This window comes from Cyclopterus lumpus, chromosome 12, assembly GCF_009769545.1.
Source record: "Cyclopterus lumpus isolate fCycLum1 chromosome 12, fCycLum1.pri, whole genome shotgun sequence".
Classification (NCBI taxonomy): domain Eukaryota; kingdom Metazoa; phylum Chordata; class Actinopteri; order Perciformes; family Cyclopteridae; genus Cyclopterus; species Cyclopterus lumpus.
In genome coordinates this window covers 21,238,570-21,257,768 of record NC_046977.1, presented here as the reverse complement: position 1 = coordinate 21,257,768, position 19,199 = coordinate 21,238,570, and the positions used below count along the sequence as shown (strand labels likewise).

Genomic DNA, 19,199 nt, shown 5'->3' with positions numbered 1-19,199 from the left:
GGAGAGGAGAGAAGAGGAGGAGCCACAAGCAAGCATCTAACGAGGGGGGGGAGAGAGGAGGAGCCACAAGCAAGCATCTAACGAGGGGGGAGGAGAGAGGAGGAGCCACAAGCAAGCATCTAACGAGGGGGGGGAGAGAGGAGAGGAGAGAAGAGGAGGAGCCACAAGCAAGCATCTAACGAGGGGGGAGGAGAAGAGATAACAGTTCAAAGACAGAGCATGTCATCTTCACTTCACACTTGGTGATGTATGTCCGTGTTCAGGTAATCAAATACTGCAGTGAGTCAGGACCAGCTGGACCCGTCTGTACTGACCTCCCCCACCAGCATCTCGTAGACCAGGACCCCCAGGCCCCACCAGTCCACACTGCGGGTGTACGTGTTGTCCGTCAGCACCTCCGGGGCCAGAAACTCTGGCGTGCCGCAGAAGGTCGTGGTTCGGTCGCCGTGGCTCATACCTGCACACACACAGATCACTGCTCACCTCCTCACACTCACACACTCTCACACACACACACACACACACAGCTCACCTCCTCACACACACACACACACAGCTCACCTCCTCTCACACACACACACAGCTCACCTCCTCTCACACACACACAGCTCACCTCTCACACACACACACACAGCTCACCTCCTCTCACACACACACACAGCTCACCTCCTCTCACACACATACAGCTCACCTCCTCTCACACACACACAGCTCACCTCCTCTCACACACACACAGCTCACCTCCTCTCACACACACACAGCTCACCTCCTCTCACACACACACAGCTCACCTCCTCACACACACACACAGCTCACCTCCTCACACACACACACACACAGCTCACCTCCTCACACACACACACACAGCTCACCTCCTCACACACACACACACAGCTCACCTCCTCTCACACACACACAGCTCACCTCCTCTCACACACACACAGCTCACCTCCTCACACACACACACACAGCTCACCTCACACACACACAGCTCACCTCCTCACACACAGCTCACCTCCTCACACACACACAGCTCACCTCCTCACACACACACAGCTCACCTCCTCACACACACACAGCTCACCTCCTCTCACACACACACAGCTCACCTCCTCACACACACACACAGCTCACCTCCTCACACACACACACAGCTCACCTCCTCACACACACACAGCTCACCTCCTCACACACACACAGCTCACCTCCTCTCACACACACACAGCTCACCTCCTCACACACACACAGCTCACCTCCTCTCACACACACACAGCTCACCTCTCACACACACACACAGCTCACCTCTCACACACACACACAGCTCACCTCCTCTCACACACACACAGCTCACCTCCTCACACACACACAGCTCACCTCCTCTCACACACACACAGCTCACCTCTCACACACACACACAGCTCACCTCCTCACACACACACAGCTCACCTCCTCTCACACACACACAGCTCACCTCACACACACACACACAGCTCACCTCCTCTCACACACACACACAGCTCACCTCTCACACACACACACAGCTCACCTCTCACACACACACACAGCTCACCTCCTCTCACACACACACAGCTCACCTCCTCTCACACACACACAACAGCAGCTGCTCACGCCAACTATCAAACGTAAAAGGTGACAGCACTTTGAAGAGCTGAACAAAGACGTGATGATCGTACCTTCTTTGCACAAGCCAAAGTCTGCTATCCTGACAAAACCATCTGCATCCATCAGCAGATTGTCCAGCTTCAGATCCCTGAGACACAAACACAAGTCATGCTCCCAGCATGCAGCAGGATGAAGAAGACCGTGTGGAACACAGCCGCTGGAGGACTCACCTGTACACGATCTGGTTCTGGTGGAGAAACTCCAGGCCGAGCAGCACGCAGGACGAATAGAACCTGAGAGCGGGGCGAGGGATGAAATAACACTCTACTGTCACGTCAGCTGACTATACAGAGGGACGAGTGCTCACCGGGCCTGCTCCTCAGTGAAGATGCTGGTGTGAATGTGGGTCATGAGGTCTCCTCCGGGCGAGTAGGCCATCACAAAGCACACGTGGTCTGCAGTCTGGAAGCAGCCGTACAGGTTCACCAGGAAAGGGTGCTGGGAGGTGTTGATCACTTCAAAGATCCTCTTTTCACACATGAGGCTGAACACAAAACACACAAAGATCTATTCAGGGTGTTTGTTATCTGATGAAACAGCTTCACTCGTCAACAGATGGGTATGAAAATGTAACAATTGGGTATTTTTGTATTATTTAAGTACGAGACAGCAACAAGTTTAGTTTTACGTGATGAAATCAGATTGGCTTGTAATAGTACCCCATTAATCACATTATTCTAGGTTCTCAGACAACACAGCTCAATGCTGCAGCATGCTGTGAGAAGGAGCATCCAGCTGTCTGTGGGACAACAGAGGGTTGAAGATCACCGTGGTAACAGATGCTGCATGGCTGACCTGCTCCTGAACAGGTCAAAAGAACCACTTCAAGCTTTCAATGAGTCTACTCGGTTTACACTGAATACGACATTATGGGACATTCCTGTGAAGAAGCTTTCATCTATAGAAATCATACACTTGTATTCCTCACTGCAGCTCATAACAGGTGACATGATGATGATAATTAGAAATGTAGCCCCCTGCTAATTTGGTAACGTGTGTTGTGGTCCTTCCTGTTATCAGTTATGTTGTGGTCAGACTTTTGTGGGCTGGTTCAGGTGTTCACAGGGTGGGGAGCCAATCAGAAGAAGGAGGGAGGTGAGTGAAGATAAAGGGAGAGGTGGAGCTAGAGTTCAGGGGGGTTCAGAGTGGGAGAACGGGTGTGTTATGTGGAGAGTGAACGGAGGGTTCACTCTCCACATGGAGAACCGTGAGCCGGGTGGAAAGCACGGTCGGAGTGCGGCGGACCAGCTAGCGGCTGAGCCGCGAGGGGTTCGCAGAGGACGGCACCGCCGGCGAGAAGAAGGGAGGCAGGACGGAGTTTCCATTCCAGCTGTGGTCGCTAGCAGCTGGACACCAGGGCTTCTAGTAGGACTGCAGCCATCGCTCTCTCTGGGGGACCGTGAGTACTGACCCCAGTGATAAGGAGGGTTTACATGAGCTCCAACCAGCCCGGACTGTTAACCCGGGGTATTGTTGTGGGTTTCCTGTTACCCTTGAAGTATCGTGTTGGATTAAATGTTAATGTGTGTTAATCCCCCGTGTCTGGGTGGAATTCCGGTGTTAGCAACCTGCTATATTTATAAAGTACACGAGGGGTTTAACCAGGGATATAGATATTTATATTAATGCATGGGAGTTGAGCCCACACCAACAGTATAGTGAGAATTTGAGTAGACCCTTTTTCAATGCACCTCCCATGTAACAGGGGTATGAGGTCCCTGACTAGAACATCTACTGAGAGGTGGGGGCTACAGAAATAAAAACTATATTTACTGCAGTCATTTATTAAAAAATAAACACAACACTAGTTTAGCTCCCGTGTAAATGCAACCCTGACTCCTTGACCCTGCATCTTGGCCTTCTTCCTCAGTGCCTCCTTTCTCATTGGCGGTGCCTCCTGTCATGAAATCTGGATCGTGGTCCATGCCTACTACTAATTATTCATACATTGTCATATTCATGTAATGTGTTTATGTAACTCTGTAACTCTGTTCATTCTGTACACATGACATCTATTCATCTGTCCATCCGGGGAGAGGGATCCTCCTCTGTTGCTCTCCTCTATTATTTGGGAGTTTTTCCTGATCCGATGTGAGGTCAAAGGTCAGGGATGTCGTATGTGTACAGATTGAACCTTTCAGTCAGATAGACCTCATGAACTACTTTACTAGTCTTCCATTACATTGAACTATTGACATATAAAAACTATTACTGATTTCATATATCAAGTACATCACTCCGCTCACATGGACGTGAGGTAACAGAGCCAGGTGATGCCAGGGGCCCAGGATCACTGGGAAGCCAGGTAAGTTGAACTGGCTCACATGTTCAAGCAGCAGGAAGCAGCATTGAATCTAGAAAGAGGCTTCGGGATGCTCACCTGTCGACCTCGTCACGCGTTACGATGTCTCCTTTCTTCAGGGCTTTGATGGCGTACAGTTTGCCTGACTTCTTATTCTCTGCTAGCAGCACCTTTGATCCGTTACAGGAGAAACGTTGGAAGGTATGAAGATGAATCATAGGTACGTGGGTTCCTGTTCTAAACACTGCTGCTGACATGTGTGCAGGTGGAGCAGGTGGAGGAGATGCGTACCTTACCAAAGTGACCTCTCCCCAGAACTGAAATGCAGGTGAAGTCTTCCATCTGAAGGCCTTCATCTCTGCTGCATGACAGGACAAACGTGAACACACATGCTGCAGCATCCCAAACCTTTTCTAACCGTTGGTGCTTCTACATGAAAGAGAACTACTAAACACACGTTCTTTATGAACGCTATCCAGCTGAGCAAAGGAGGAAGCAGCTGCATGTGTGGGGTTGTGCTCCATGACTACAACTGAGGGGAAGCCCACTTCTGACTGTGTGTATGGAGAGTGTGTCCATACGCGTGAACTGTGAACCCAAAGGAAGGTTCAGGCTCCATCATCACACTTTGAAACTTAATGATAGTAACAAACAAAGGTCCTATAGGACGACTTACTGTGGAGGAGGATGTGAGGGATGCTGCTTGTTCTCCCCAGGACTCTGGTGTCAAGACGAGAGAGGACACATCCATTCACTCAAGCAGCAGAAACACGAGGACTGAAACTAAACCACTGCTTCAAGCTAAATGTAATACAACATTAATATGCCCTTGTCTTACTGGTATTAACTGACTGGCTTACTGGTGGAGAGTCTTTGGGGCTCCTTATTGTGCGGCGTGGAGATCTGCCGGGTTGTTCCTCATTGAAATGTAGACTCACCACAGCAGGTTCTCTGAAAACAAGAGGAGAGCTGCTGGTATTGTTGACTACCTTCAGCCATGAAAACCAATGTGTGACTACCAAACACGACCAGCACTAAATATCTACATGACAACGATACTCAAAGCCTTCGTGGTTTCTTTGCATTGTTCAGCTTTCTTCTTGCAGCTGACACCTCCTCAAACATCATGTGGAATACTCCTCATATGCGTATGAGACCCGTCATTATGTCATAGAATCACATTTAAAATTCTTCTCCTCACCTACAAAGCCTTGATTGGTGATGCACCATCATATCTTAAGGAGCTTGTAGTACCATATTGCCCCACTAGAGAGCTGCGCTCACTAAATGCGGGGCTACTTGTGGTTCCTAGAGTCCTAAAAAGTAGGATGGGAGCCAGAGCCTTCAGTTATCAAGCTCCTCTTTTATGGAACCAGCTTCCACTTTCAGTCCTGGAGGCAGACAGTCACCTCATTCAAGAATAGACTTAAGACTTTCCTCTTTAATAGTGCTTATAGTTAGGGCTGAATCAGGTTTGCCCTGGTCGAGCCCCTTGATATGCTGCTATAGGCTTATAGGCTGCTGGGGGATGTTTTAGGATACACTGAGCACCTATCTCATCTTCTCTCTCTCCTTATGGATGAATTTACATCTCTCCATTGCACCTTATTAACTCTGCTTCCTCCCCGGAGTCGTTGTGACTTCACGTCTCATAGGGTCCATTGGACCTGGAGGTGTCTGATGCTGGTGAGCCGGCCTCCCATTGGCCCTGCTGATGCCCCGCCCCCTCCTCTCTACCTCCTTCTGTTTCATGGATTGGAGTTCCATTCATACATTGTCATATTCATGTAATGTGTTGATGTAACTCTGTAACTCTGTTCATCTGGTCACATGACATCTATTCATCTGTCCATCCGGGGAGAGGGATCCTCCTCTGTTGCTCTCCTGAAGGTTTCTTCCCTTTTTTTCCTGTCAAAAGGTTATTTTTGGGGAGTTTTTCCTGATCCGATGTGAGGTCAAAGGTCAGAGATGTCGTATGTGTACAGATTGTAAAGCCCTCTGAGGATAATTTGTAATTTGTGATATTGGGCTATACAAAATAAACTGAATTGAATTGAAAATTGAAATTGTTTTAATGGCACTCTATGGTCAGGGGAAGAAGAGACATCCACACACTGGACTTGATGTTGGTTTGGGTTAACACATGAGATCTAGATTTTTACAACCTCCTATTCTTATCATTAACAGTGTCTAACTTCCCTCCTCTCTGGTCTCAGAAAGTTAGGCCCAGAATGTGACATGTTTCTGGGTCCCGTTTCAGCCTTACCGTGCTGGAGGAGTGCTGGAGGATGGGGGGGTGGTGTTGGGGCCCGCTAATGGAGGGCTCATGGGCTCCAGGGAGCTGCAGGGAGGCAGGATGCTCATCATCAAACGGCCCCATGTGGCGAAGTTCATGTTCATCTGGGCAGCACGCAGGAAGTCCTTCCCTGTGTGACCAGAGAGAAAACTTTTATTGGGGCAATTCAGTGTGCTTACAATTAAATAAACAAAAGACCATCCATTCATAAAATATGAATAAAAGATTCAGAGAGTAATATGATAATATAAGCCATGTAAATACATTATAAAAACTCAGGCGCAGAAGGTGTTCAGTAATTGCTTTAACATGAGAGATCTGGAGACTTGGTCTTTGGGTTTTTTAGAGCTGGAGATGGAGTTGTTTATCAATAATAGTTATATTCTCTTTGTTGCCAGACACAACCACTGTTTTGTCCTTATTTAGAGGCAGAAATGTTTGGCTCACCCGATATTGATGTGCTCAAAACAGTGACGCGTCAGGTGAGAGGGCCACACATATCAAAGTATCATCTGCAGAACTATGAGAATCAATGTTGGTGTTCTGTAGAATTTGGATGTCAATATGTAAAGGTTAAACAGAAGAGGTCTGAGAACTGTTCCCTGGGGCACTCTGAACGTCTTGTGGGGCAAGTGACTCACCTTGAGGCCTCCAACCAACGTATGTGAACGTGATCAATGGACATCAAAAAGGTCAAATAATGCTTCTTGGAAACTTGGAGGTGTAAACTGATCATCTCTTGTGTTTGTCCATTTTGGCTAATTGGTTGGTTGTTAGTATGATGTCACCTGGTTTCCTGGACTACTTCGAGGACACATCAAAATATTCCTCAGATTCATCCTTTACATTGTTGTAGTTGTGACTTAATGCCTTCAGTAAACTCAGAAACCAGTCTGACAACTAACTTAAGAAACAAATACACAACATCTCAAGAAAGAACTGATGCATTATGAATAAATGTTGTTACCTCTTTCTTTGGTGAAAATTCTCCTCTGCCTCTGGAGTTTGGAGCGCCGCTCTATGACAGGTTTGATGAATTTTACCTAGAAATAAACACAGGAGCTGATTATGATTCACGTATTAAACTGATGCAGCATGAACAATGGTGGCTGTGTCATATGTAAAGAAATATGAACTGCTTGGGATAAATGGAACCACTCATTAATTCCCTGCAGCTCGCATCAATAATGGAAAAAACGTTCATAAGGACACTGATTAGAACTTGCTATGTTTCACAGGAGGGTAGAAACACGCTATGCATGGACATCCATTGCCACAGCATCTAGTGTCTCATGTAGAGTTTCACCACATGTGAGTGGAATGCTCATTGCCTATACCATGAGGATGTGTTTGAAGAGAAGTCTATAGTATTTATTAATGAATAAGAGCAGCTTGGTATGTCACATGACTCAGAACATGCTGTGTTTTTACTACCAGGATGCTGCTACAGGCCCAGTTTCATGTATTTTCTTGTTGGTTCTCTTTCCAATGATTGAACATGTAACCGTCCAGTTGACACATCTCTTCTATTTGTTACTAATTTAATTAATAAAAGATAAGTGAATCTGTTTTTTATTCATGAATCATTACAAAAATGCAGTGTTTTAAAATGAGCAGATAAACAAAGTAAAACATCCTTTATATAAAAATGTTGAAGCATCAAGGAGAATGGAAGTGTTTCCTAATCCCACCGTAGCCCTCTGAATCGTGAGGGCTTAGAGATCCCTCCACCGAGCAGCAGCAGAGGTCCTGACCCCTGTGCTGGTAGTTAGCTGTTAGCTGCAAATACATTATGATCTGAACTCAAGTTACATTATTCTTGTCTGAATGGGGAGTTTATGTTTGACGGGACCAGAGAGCTGGTGTGCAGGGATCAAAGAGCCATTAAACCATTTGAGTGAGGAGGGATGGATGGATGATGTTTTTTTATTTATTAATGAGGCACCCCCTTCATGAAAAACAAATCCTTTAAATGTCTTCATCAGCATCTGATTTTGACTCACAAAAAAAGATAAATAGCCTATTTCCCCCTGCTCCAAAACAATATATCAGAATCGGTATGGGAGCATTACTGGTATGGAAGCATGGTCTCACACAAAGGGATTGGCCTTATAACCCCTCCCCTTCTCCAAGCTCCTCCCCTGTACATGGATAGGCAGATGACTCCACCCACTCTTGGTCTCAAACCACAGATAGTAGATGAGGGTCAGAGATGCACTCTGCTGTGTTATCACTTGTGACCCTACCGGCTGGGGGCCGTTGAGAGTAGTGAGTGAGGAGTCAGTGGCAGAATAAAAATTAAAAGTAAGAACCTCAACGAAGAGGAGGCCCTGTGGCTCCAGCTGGAGACACATGCCATGTCGGTGGTTATCCAGGAAGTCCTCCAGCCGCAGGAACTTCACCCCACTTAAGGCTCGCCAGTCTCTCCAGTACACAGCGATTTCCAGCTCCCTGGACTAGATCACAAATTCATACACACTTCTAGTTTCATTTAATCAGTTTTATTTTCCAAAGGACTGGATTACTAAATTTGGTGGAACATTTTAAAAAAGTATATTGTAGTTATATTGTAAGACTTCTTCAGTGACACGAATTCATCTTTGAATCAGGCTGTGATTAGTAAACAGACCCATACGTGTAAAATATGTGACTTCCTCTTTAAAAAGGTAAAGAATGTTCGATGCAAAGTCTTAAACTGGCTGCTGGACGTTATGGGTTAAACGGTTAGAGCACATCTCAGGGATTACATGAGTAGAGTAGGAGCTGACAGGGTATCAAAGATGTCATTGTGCTTAAGCTGTTACCCAAAAGTAATTAGATATATTAAGCGAGCAGAGCAGTTAATGACAAAAAGGTAGCTTTTGTTTACAGAAATTAACCTTTTATTCTTAAATTTGGGCATTGTTATGTTAGTGAAGGACAGTGACTCAGGTATTGTTATGTTAATGGAGGACAGTGACTCAGGTATTGTTATGTTAGTGAAGGACAGTGACTCAGGTATTGTTATGTTAGTGGAGGACAGTGACTCAGGTATTGTTATGTTAGTGAAGGACAGTGACTCAGGTATTGTTATGTTAGTGGAGGACAGTGACTCAGGTATTGTTATGTTAGTGAAGGACAGTGACTCAGGTATTGTTATGTTATGTTAGTGGAGGACAGTGACTCAGGCATTGTTATGTTAGTGGAGGACAGTGACTCAGGCATTGTTATGTTAGTGAAGGACAGTGACTCAGGTATTGTTATGTTATGTTAGTGAAGAACAGTGACTCAGGTATTGTTATGTTAATGGAGGACAGTGACTCAGGTATTGTTATGTTAGTGAAGGACAGTGACTCAGGTATTGTTATGTTAGTGGAGGACAGTGACTCAGGTATTGTTATGTTAGTGGAGGACAGTGACTCAGGCATTGTTATGTTAGTGAAGGACAGTGACTCAGGTATTGTTATGTTATGTTAGTGAAGAACAGTGACTCAGGTATTGTTATGTTAATGGAGGACAGTGACTCAGGTATTGTTATGTTAGTGAAGGACAGTGACTCAGGTATTGTTATGTTAGTGGAGGACAGTGACTCAGGTATTGTTATGTTAGTGGAGGACAGTGACTCAGGTATTGTTATGTTAGTGGAGGACAGTGACTCAGGTATTGTTATGTTAGTGGAGGACAGTGACTCAGGTATTGTTATGTTAGTGGAGGACAGTGACTCAGGTATTGTCATGTTAGTGGAGGACAGTGACTCAGGCATTGTTATGTTAGTGAAGGACAGTGACTCAGGCATTGTTATGTTAGTGAAGGACAGTGACTCAGGTATTGTTATGTTATGTTAGTGAAGGACAGTGACTCAGGCATTGTTATGTTAGTGAAGGACAGTGACTCAGGTATTGTTATGTTATGTTAGTGAAGGACAGTGACTCAGGTATTGTTATGTTAGTGAAGGACAGTGACTCAGGTATTGTTATGTTATGTTAGTGAAGGACAGTGACTCAGGTATTGTTATGTTAGTGAAGGACAGTGACTCAGGTATTGTTATGTTAGTGAAGGACAGTGACTCAGGTATTGTTATGTTAGTGGAGGACAGTGACTCAGGTATTGTTATGTTATGTTAGTGAAGGACAGTGACTCAGGTATTGTTATGTTAGTGGAGGACAGTGACTCAGGTATTGTTATGTTAGTGGAGGACAGTGACTCAGGTATTGTTATGTTAGTGGAGGACAGTGACTCAGGTATTGTTATGTTAGTGGAGGACAGTGACTCAGGTATTGTTATGTTAGTGAAGGACAGTGACTCAGGTATTGTTATGTTAGTGAAGGACAGTGACTCAGGTATTGTTATGTTAGTGGAGGACAGTGACTCAGGTATTGTTATGTTAGTGAAGGACAGTGACTCAGGCATTGTTATGTTATGTTAGTGAAGGACAGTGACTCAGGTATTGTTATGTTAGTGGAGGACAGTGACTCAGGTATTGTTATGTTAGTGGAGGACAGTGACTCAGGCATTGTTATGTTATGTTAGTGAAGGACAGTGACTCAGGTATTGTTATGTTAGTGGAGGACAGTGACTCAGGTATTGTTATGTTAGTGAAGGACAGTGACTCAGGTATTGTTATGTTAGTGAAGGACAGTGACTCAGGTATTGTTATGTTAGTGGAGGACAGTGACTCAGGCATTGTTATGTTAGTGAAGGACAGTGACTCAGGCATTGTTATGTTATGTTAGTGAAGGACAGTGACTCAGGTATTGTTATGTTAGTGAAGGACAGTGACTCAGGTATTGTTATGTTATGTTACTGGAGGACAGTGACTCAGGTATTGTTATGTTAGTGAAGGACAGTGACTCAGGTATTGTTATGTTATGTTACTGGAGGACAGTGACTCAGGTATTGTTATGTTAGTGAAGGACAGTGACTCAGGTATTGTTATGTTATGTTACTGGAGGACAGTGACTCAGGCATTGTTATGTTATGTTAGTGAAGGACAGTGACTCAGGTATTGTTATGTTATGTTAGTGGAGGACAGTGACTCAGGCATTGTTATGTTATGTTAGTGAAGGACAGTGACTCAGGTATTGTTATGTTATGTTAGTGGAGGACAGTGACTCAGGCATTGTTATGTTATGTTAGTGAAGGACAGTGACTCAGGTATTGTTATGTTATGTTAGTGAAGGACAGTGACTCAGGTATTGTTATGTTATGTTAGTGGAGGACAGTGACTCAGGCATTGTTATGTTATGTTAGTGGAGGACAGTGACTCAGGCATTGTTATGTTAGTGGAGGACAGTGACTCAGGCATTGTTATGTTAGTGGAGGACAGTGACTCAGGTATTGTTATGTTATGTTAGTGGAGGACAGTGACTCAGGCATTGTTATGTTATGTTAGTGGAGGACAGTGACTCAGGCATTGTTATGTTAGTGGAGGACAGTGACTCAGGCATTGTTATGTTAGTGGAGGACAGTGACTCAGGTATTGTTATGTTATGTTACTGGAGGACAGTGACTCAGGCATTGTTATGTTATGTTAGTGAAGGACAGTGACTCAGGTATTGTTATGTTAGTGGAGGACAGTGACTCAGGCATTGTTATGTTAGTGGAGGACAGTGACTCAGGTATTGTTATGTTAGTGGAGGACAGTGACTCAGGTATTGTTATGTTATGTTAGTGAAGGACAGTGACTCAGGCATTGTCATGTTAGTGAAGGACAGTGACTCAGGTATTGTTATGTTACTGGAGGACAGTGACTCAGGCATTGTTATGTTATGTTAGTGAAGGACAGTGACTCAGGTATTGTTATGTTACTGGAGGACAGTGACTCAGGCATTGTTATGTTATGTTAGTGAAGGACAGTGACTCAGGCATTGTTATGTTAGTGAAGGACAGTGACTCAGGTATTGTTATGTTACTGGAGGACAGTGACTCAGGCATTGTTATGTTATGTTAGTGAAGGACAGTGACTCAGGCATTGTTATGTTAGTGGAGGACAGTGACTCAGGTATTGTTATGTTACTGGAGGACAGTGACTCAGGCATTGTTATGTTATGTTACTGGAGGACAGTGACTCAGGCATTGTTATGTTACTGGAGGACAGTGACTCAGGCATTGTTATGTTAGTGGAGGACAGTGACTCAGGCATTGTTATGTTAGTGAAGGACAGTGACTCAGGCATTGTTATGTTAGTGAAGGACAGTGACTCAGGCATTGTTATGTTAGTGAAGGACAGTGACTCAGGCATTGTTATGTTACTGGAGGACAGTGACTCAGGCATTGTTATGTTAGTGAAGGACAGTGACTCAGGCATTGTTATGTTACTGGAGGACAGTGACTCAGGCATTGTTATGTTATGTTAGTGAAGGACAGTGACTCAGGTATTGTCATGTTATGTTACTGGAGGACAGTGACTCAGGCATTGTTATGTTAGTGAAGGACAGTGACTCAGGCATTGTTATGTTAGTGAAGGACAGTGACTCAGGTATTGTTATGTTAGTGGAGGACAGTGACTCAGGCATTGTCATGTTAGTGGAGGACAGTGACTCAGGCATTGTTATGTTACTGGAGGACAGTGACTCAGGCATTGTTATGTTATGTTAGTGAAGGACAGTGACTCAGGTATTGTCATGTTATGTTACTGGAGGACAGTGACTCAGGCATTGTTATGTTAGTGAAGGACAGTGACTCAGGTATTGTCATGTTATGTTACTGGAGGACAGTGACTCAGGTATTGTTATGTTAGTGGAGGACAGTGACTCAGTCATTGTTATGTTATGTTAGTGGAGGACAGTGACTCAGGCATTGTTATGTTAGTGGAGGACAGTGACTCAGTCATTGTTATGTTATGTTAGTGGAGGACAGTGACTCAGGCATTGTTATGTTAGTGAAGGACAGTGACTCAGGCATTGTTATGTTAGTGAAGGACAGTGACTCAGGCATTGTTATGTTAGTGAAGGACAGTGACTCAGGTATTGTCATGTTATGTTACTGGAGGACAGTGACTCAGGCATTGTTATGTTACTGGAGGACAGTGACTCAGGCATTGTTATGTTAGTGAAGGACAGTGACTCAGGCATTGTTATGTTAGTGGAGGACAGTGACTCAGGCATTGTTATGTTATGTTACTGGAGGACAGTGACTCAGGCATTGTTATGTTAGTGGAGGACAGTGACTCAGGCATTGTTATGTTAGTGGAGGACAGTGACTCAGGCATTGTTATGTTAGTGAAGGACAGTGACTCAGGCATTGTTATGTTAGTGAAGGACAGTGACTCAGGCATTGTTATGTTAGTGAAGGACAGTGACTCAGGCATTGTTATGTTAGTGAAGGACAGTGACTCAGGCATTGTTATGTTAGTGAAGGACAGTGACTCAGGTATTGTTATGTTATGTTACTGGAGGACAGTGACTCAGGCATTGTCATGTTATGTTACTGGAGGACAGTGACTCAGGCATTGTCATGTTATGTTACTGGAGGACAGTGACTCAGGCATTGTTATGTTAGTGAAGGACAGTGACTCAGGTATTGTTATGTTAGTGAAGGACAGTGACTCAGGTATTGTTATGTTATGTTAGTGAAGGACAGTGACTCAGGCATTGTTATGTTATGTTAGTGAAGGACAGTGACTCAGGTATTGTTATGTTATGTTAGTGAAGGACAGTGACTCAGGCATTGTTATGTTATGTTAGTGAAGGACAGTGACTCAGGTATTGTTATGTTACTGGAGGACAGTGACTCAGGCATTGTTATGTTAGTGGAGGACAGTGACTCAGGCATTGTTATGTTACTGGAGGACAGTGACTCAGGTATTGTTATGTTACTGGAGGACAGTGACTCAGGTATTGTTATATAATGTTACTGGAGGACAGTGACTCAGGTATTGTTATATAATGTTACTGGAGGACAGTGACTCAGGCATTGTTATGTTAGTGGAGGACAGTGACTCAGGTAATGTTATGTTACTGGAGGACAGTGACTCAGGTATTGTTATGTTACTGGAGGACAGTGACTCAGGCATTGTTATGTTACTGGAGGACAGTGACTCAGGTATTGTTATATAATGTTACTGGAGGACAGTGACTCAGGTATTGTTATGTTAGTGAAGGACAGTGACTCAGGTATTGTTATATAATGTTACTGGAGGACAGTGACTCAGGCATTGTTATGTTAGTGGAGGACAGTGACTCAGGTATTGTTATGTTACTGGAGGACAGTGACTCAGGTATTGTTATATAATGTTACTGGAGGACAGTGACTCAGGTATTGTTATATAATGTTACTGGAGGACAGTGACTCAGGTATTGTTATATAATGTTACTGGAGGACAGTGACTCAGGCATTGTTATGTTATGTTAGTGAAGGACAGTGACTCAGGCATTGTTATGTTAGTGGAGGACAGTGACTCAGGTATTGTTATGTTACTGGAGGACAGTGACTCAGGCATTGTTATGTTACTGGAGGACAGTGACTCAGGTATTGTTATGTTACTGGAGGACAGTGACTCAGGCATTGTTATGTTACTGGAGGACAGTGACTCAGGTATTGTTATATAATGTTACTGGAGGACAGTGACTCAGGTATTGTTATGTTAGTGAAGGACAGTGACTCAGGTATTGTTATATAATGTTACTGGAGGACAGTGACTCAGGCATTGTTATGTTAGTGGAGGACAGTGACTCAGGTATTGTTATGTTACTGGAGGACAGTGACTCAGGTATTGTTATGTTACTGGAGGACAGTGACTCAGGTATTGTTATGTTACTGGAGGACAGTGACTCAGGTATTGTTATGTTACTGGAGGACAGTGACTCAGGTATTGTTATATAATGTTACTGGAGGACAGTGACTCAGGTATTGTTATATAATGTTACTGGAGGACAGTGACTCAGGTATTGTTATATAATGTTACTGGAGGACAGTGACTCAGGTATTGTTATATAATGTTACTGGAGGACAGTGACTCAGGCATTGTTATGTTATGTTAGTGAAGGACAGTGACTCAGGCATTGTTATGTTAGTGGAGGACAGTGACTCAGGTATTGTTATGTTAGTGAAGGACAGTGACTCAGGCATTGTTATGTTAGTGAAGGACAGTGACTCAGGCATTGTTATGTTAGTGGAGGACAGTGACTCAGGTATTGTTATGTTAGTGAAGGACAGTGACTCAGGCATTGTTATGTTAGTGAAGGACAGTGACTCAGGTATTGTTATGTTACTGGAGGACAGTGACTCAGGTATTGTTATGTTACTGGAGGACAGTGACTCAGGTATTGTTATGTTACTGGAGGACAGTGACTCAGGTATTGTTATATAATGTTACTGGAGGACAGTGACTCAGGTATTGTTATATAATGTTACTGGAGGACAGTGACTCAGGTATTGTTATATAATGTTACTGGAGGACAGTGACTCAGGCATTGTTATGTTATGTTAGTGAAGGACAGTGACTCAGGTATTGTTATGTTACTGGAGGACAGTGACTCAGGTATTGTTATGTTACTGGAGGACAGTGACTCAGGCATTGTTATGTTACTGGAGGACAGTGACTCAGGTATTGTTATATAATGTTACTGGAGGACAGTGACTCAGGTATTGTTATGTTATGTTAGTGAAGGACAGTGACTCAGGTATTGTTATGTTAGTGAAGGACAGTGACTCAGGCATTGTTATGTTATGTTAGTGGAGGACAGTGACTCAGGCATTGTTATGTTAGTGAAGGACAGTGACTCAGGCATTGTTATGTTAGTAAAGGACAGTGACTCAGGCATTGTTATGTTACTGGAGGACAGTGACTCAGGCATTGTTATGTTACTGGAGGACAGTGACTCAGGCATTGTTATGTTAGTGGAGGACAGTGACTCAGGTATTGTTATGTTATGTTAGTGGAGGACAGTGACTCAGGCATTGTTATGTTATGTTAGTGAAGGACAGTGACTCAGGCATTGTTATGTTAGTGAAGGACAGTGACTCAGGCATTGTTATGTTATGTTACTGGAGGACAGTGACTCAGGCATTGTTATGTTAGTGAAGGACAGTGACTCAGGTATTGTTATGTTATGTTAGTGAAGGACAGTGACTCAGGCATTGTTATGTTAGTGAAGGACAGTGACTCAGGTATTGTTATGTTACTGGAGGACAGTGACTCAGGTATTGTTATGTTATGTTAGTGAAGGACAGTGACTCAGGTATTGTTATGTTACTGGAGGACAGTGACTCAGGTATTGTCATGTTATGTTACTGGAGGACAGTGACTCAGGCATTGTCATGTTATGTTACTGGAGGACAGTGACTCAGGCATTGTTATGTTAGTGAAGGACAGTGACTCAGGTATTGTTATGTTATGTTAGTGAAGGACAGTGACTCAGGTATTGTTATATAATGTTACTGGAGGACAGTGACTCAGGTATTGTTATGTTAGTGAAGGACAGTGACTCAGGTATTGTTATATAATGTTACTGGAGGACAGTGACTCAGGCATTGTTATGTTAGTGAAGGACAGTGACTCAGGTATTGTTATGTTACTGGAGGACAGTGACTCAGGTATTGTTATGTTACTGGAGGACAGTGACTCAGGTATTGTTATATAATGTTACTGGAGGACAGTGACTCAGGTATTGTTATATAATGTTACTGGAGGACAGTGACTCAGGTATTGTTATATAATGTTACTGGAGGACAGTGACTCAGGCATTGTTATGTTATGTTAGTGAAGGACAGTGACTCAGGCATTGTTATGTTAGTGGAGGACAGTGACTCAGGTATTGTTATGTTACTGGAGGACAGTGACTCAGGTATTGTTATGTTACTGGAGGACAGTGACTCAGGCATTGTTATGTTACTGGAGGACAGTGACTCAGGTATTGTTATGTTACTGGAGGACAGTGACTCAGGCATTGTTATGTTACTGGAGGACAGTGACTCAGGTATTGTTATATAATGTTACTGGAGGACAGTGACTCAGGCATTGTTATGTTATGTTAGTGAAGGACAGTGACTCAGGTATTGTTATGTTAGTGAAGGACAGTGACTCAGGCATTGTTATGTTATGTTAGTGGAGGACAGTGACTCAGGCATTGTTATGTTAGTGGAGGACAGTGACTCAGGCATTGTTATGTTAGTGGAGGACAGTGACTCAGGTATTGTTATGTTAGTGAAGGACAGTGACTCAGGTATTGTTATGTTACTGGAGGACAGTGACTCAGGCATTGTTATGTTAGTGGAGGACAGTGACTCAGGTATTGTTATGTTATGTTAGTGGAGGACAGTGACTCAGGTATTGTTATGTTAGTGAAGGACAGTGACTCAGGTATTGTTATGTTAGTGGAGGACAGTGACTCAGGTATTGTTATGTTAGTGGAGGACAGTGACTCAGGCATTGTTATGTTAGTGGAGGACAGTGACTCAGGCATTGTTATGTTAGTGAAGGACAGTGACTCAGGCATTGTTATGTTATGTTAGTGAAGGACAGTGACTCAGGCATTGTTATGTTATGTTACTGGAGGACAGTGACTCAGGCATTGTTATGTTAGTGAAGGACAGTGACTCAGGTATTGTTATGTTATGTTAGTGAAGGACAGTGACTCAGGTATTGTTATGTTATGTTAGTGAAGGACAGTGACTCAGGCATTGTTATGTTAGTGAAGGACAGTGACTCAGGTATTGTTATGTTATGTTAGTGAAGGACAGTGACTCAGGTATTGTTATGTTACTGGAGGACAGTGACTCAGGTATTGTCATGTTATGTTAGTGGAGGACAGTGACTCAGGCATTGTTATGTTAGTGAAGGACAGTGACTCAGGCATTGTTATGTTATGTTAGTGAAGGACAGTGACTCAGGTATTGTTATGTTATGTTAGTGGAGGACAGTGACTCAGGCATTGTTATGTTATGTTACTGGAGGACAGTGACTCAGGTATTGTTATGTTATGTTAGTGAAGGACAGTGACTCAGGCATTGTTATGTTAGTGAAGGACAGTGACTCAGGTATTGTTATGTTACTGGAGGACAGTGACTCAGGTATTGTTATGTTATGTTAGTGAAGGACAGTGACTCAGGCATTGTTATGTTAGTGAAGGACAGTGACTCAGGCATTGTTATGTTAGTGAAGGACAGTGACTCAGGTATTGTTATGTTATGTTAGTGGAGGACAGTGACTCAGGCATTGTTATGTTAGTGAAGGACAGTGACTCAGGCATTGTTATGTTAGTGAAGGACAGTGACTCAGGTATTGTTATGTTAGTGAAGGACAGTGACTCAGGCATTGTTATGTTAGTGAAGGACAGTGACTCAGGTATTGTTATGTTATGTTACTGGAGGACAGTGACTCAGGCATTGTTATGTTATGTTAGTGGAGGACAGTGACTCAGGCATTGTTATGTTAGTGAAGGACAGTGACTCAGGCATTGTTATGTTACTGGAGGACAGTGACTCAGGCATTGTTATGTTAGTGAAGGACAGTGACTCAGGTATTGTTATGTTAGTGAAGGACAGTGACTCAGGTATTGTTATGTTAGTGAAGGACAGTGACTCAGGTATTGTTATGTTAGTGAAGGACAGTGACTCAGGTATTGTTATGTTACTGGAGGACAGTGACTCAGGTATTGTTATGTTACTGGAGGACAGTGACTCAGGTATTGTTATATAATGTTACTGGAGGACAGTGACTCAGGCATTGTTATGTTAGTGAAGGACAGTGACTCAGGTATTGTTATGTTAGTGAAGGACAGTGACTCAGGCATTGTTATGTTAGTGAAGGACAGTGACTCAGGTATTGTTATGTTATGTTACTGGAGGACAGTGACTCAGGCATTGTTATGTTATGTTAGTGGAGGACAGTGACTCAGGCATTGTTATGTTAGTGAAGGACAGTGACTCAGGCATTGTTATGTTAGTGAAGGACAGTGACTCAGGTATTGTTATGTTACTGGAGGACAGTGACTCAGG

The 19,199-nt window shown here is 43.7% G+C and overlaps 1 protein-coding gene across 2 annotated transcripts in view; it reads right to left on the bottom strand.

The window, feature by feature from the left end:
- The window catches only part of pkn3 (protein kinase N3), a 63,178-nt gene that overhangs the window by 2,024 nt on the left and 41,955 nt on the right, over nucleotides 1–19,199 (bottom strand). Inside the window, exons 9-19 of one of the 2 annotated variants that reach the window (XM_034546821.1) lie at nucleotides 8,594–8,737; nucleotides 7,249–7,324; nucleotides 6,252–6,411; nucleotides 4,846–4,936; nucleotides 4,662–4,705; nucleotides 4,277–4,346; nucleotides 4,064–4,155; nucleotides 1,991–2,167; nucleotides 1,854–1,916; nucleotides 1,695–1,771; nucleotides 315–457 (exon numbers count right to left, since the gene is read on the bottom strand). In XM_034546821.1, coding sequence (XP_034402712.1) covers nucleotides 315–457; nucleotides 1,695–1,771; nucleotides 1,854–1,916; nucleotides 1,991–2,167; nucleotides 4,064–4,155; nucleotides 4,277–4,346; nucleotides 4,662–4,705; nucleotides 4,846–4,936; nucleotides 6,252–6,411; nucleotides 7,249–7,324; nucleotides 8,594–8,737 — 1,137 coding nt within the window. The remainder of the gene's footprint in view (nucleotides 1–314; nucleotides 458–1,694; nucleotides 1,772–1,853; nucleotides 1,917–1,990; nucleotides 2,168–4,063; nucleotides 4,156–4,276; nucleotides 4,347–4,661; nucleotides 4,706–4,845; nucleotides 4,937–6,251; nucleotides 6,412–7,248; nucleotides 7,325–8,593; nucleotides 8,738–19,199) is intronic. The other variant, XM_034546822.1, reaches the window with a different exon arrangement.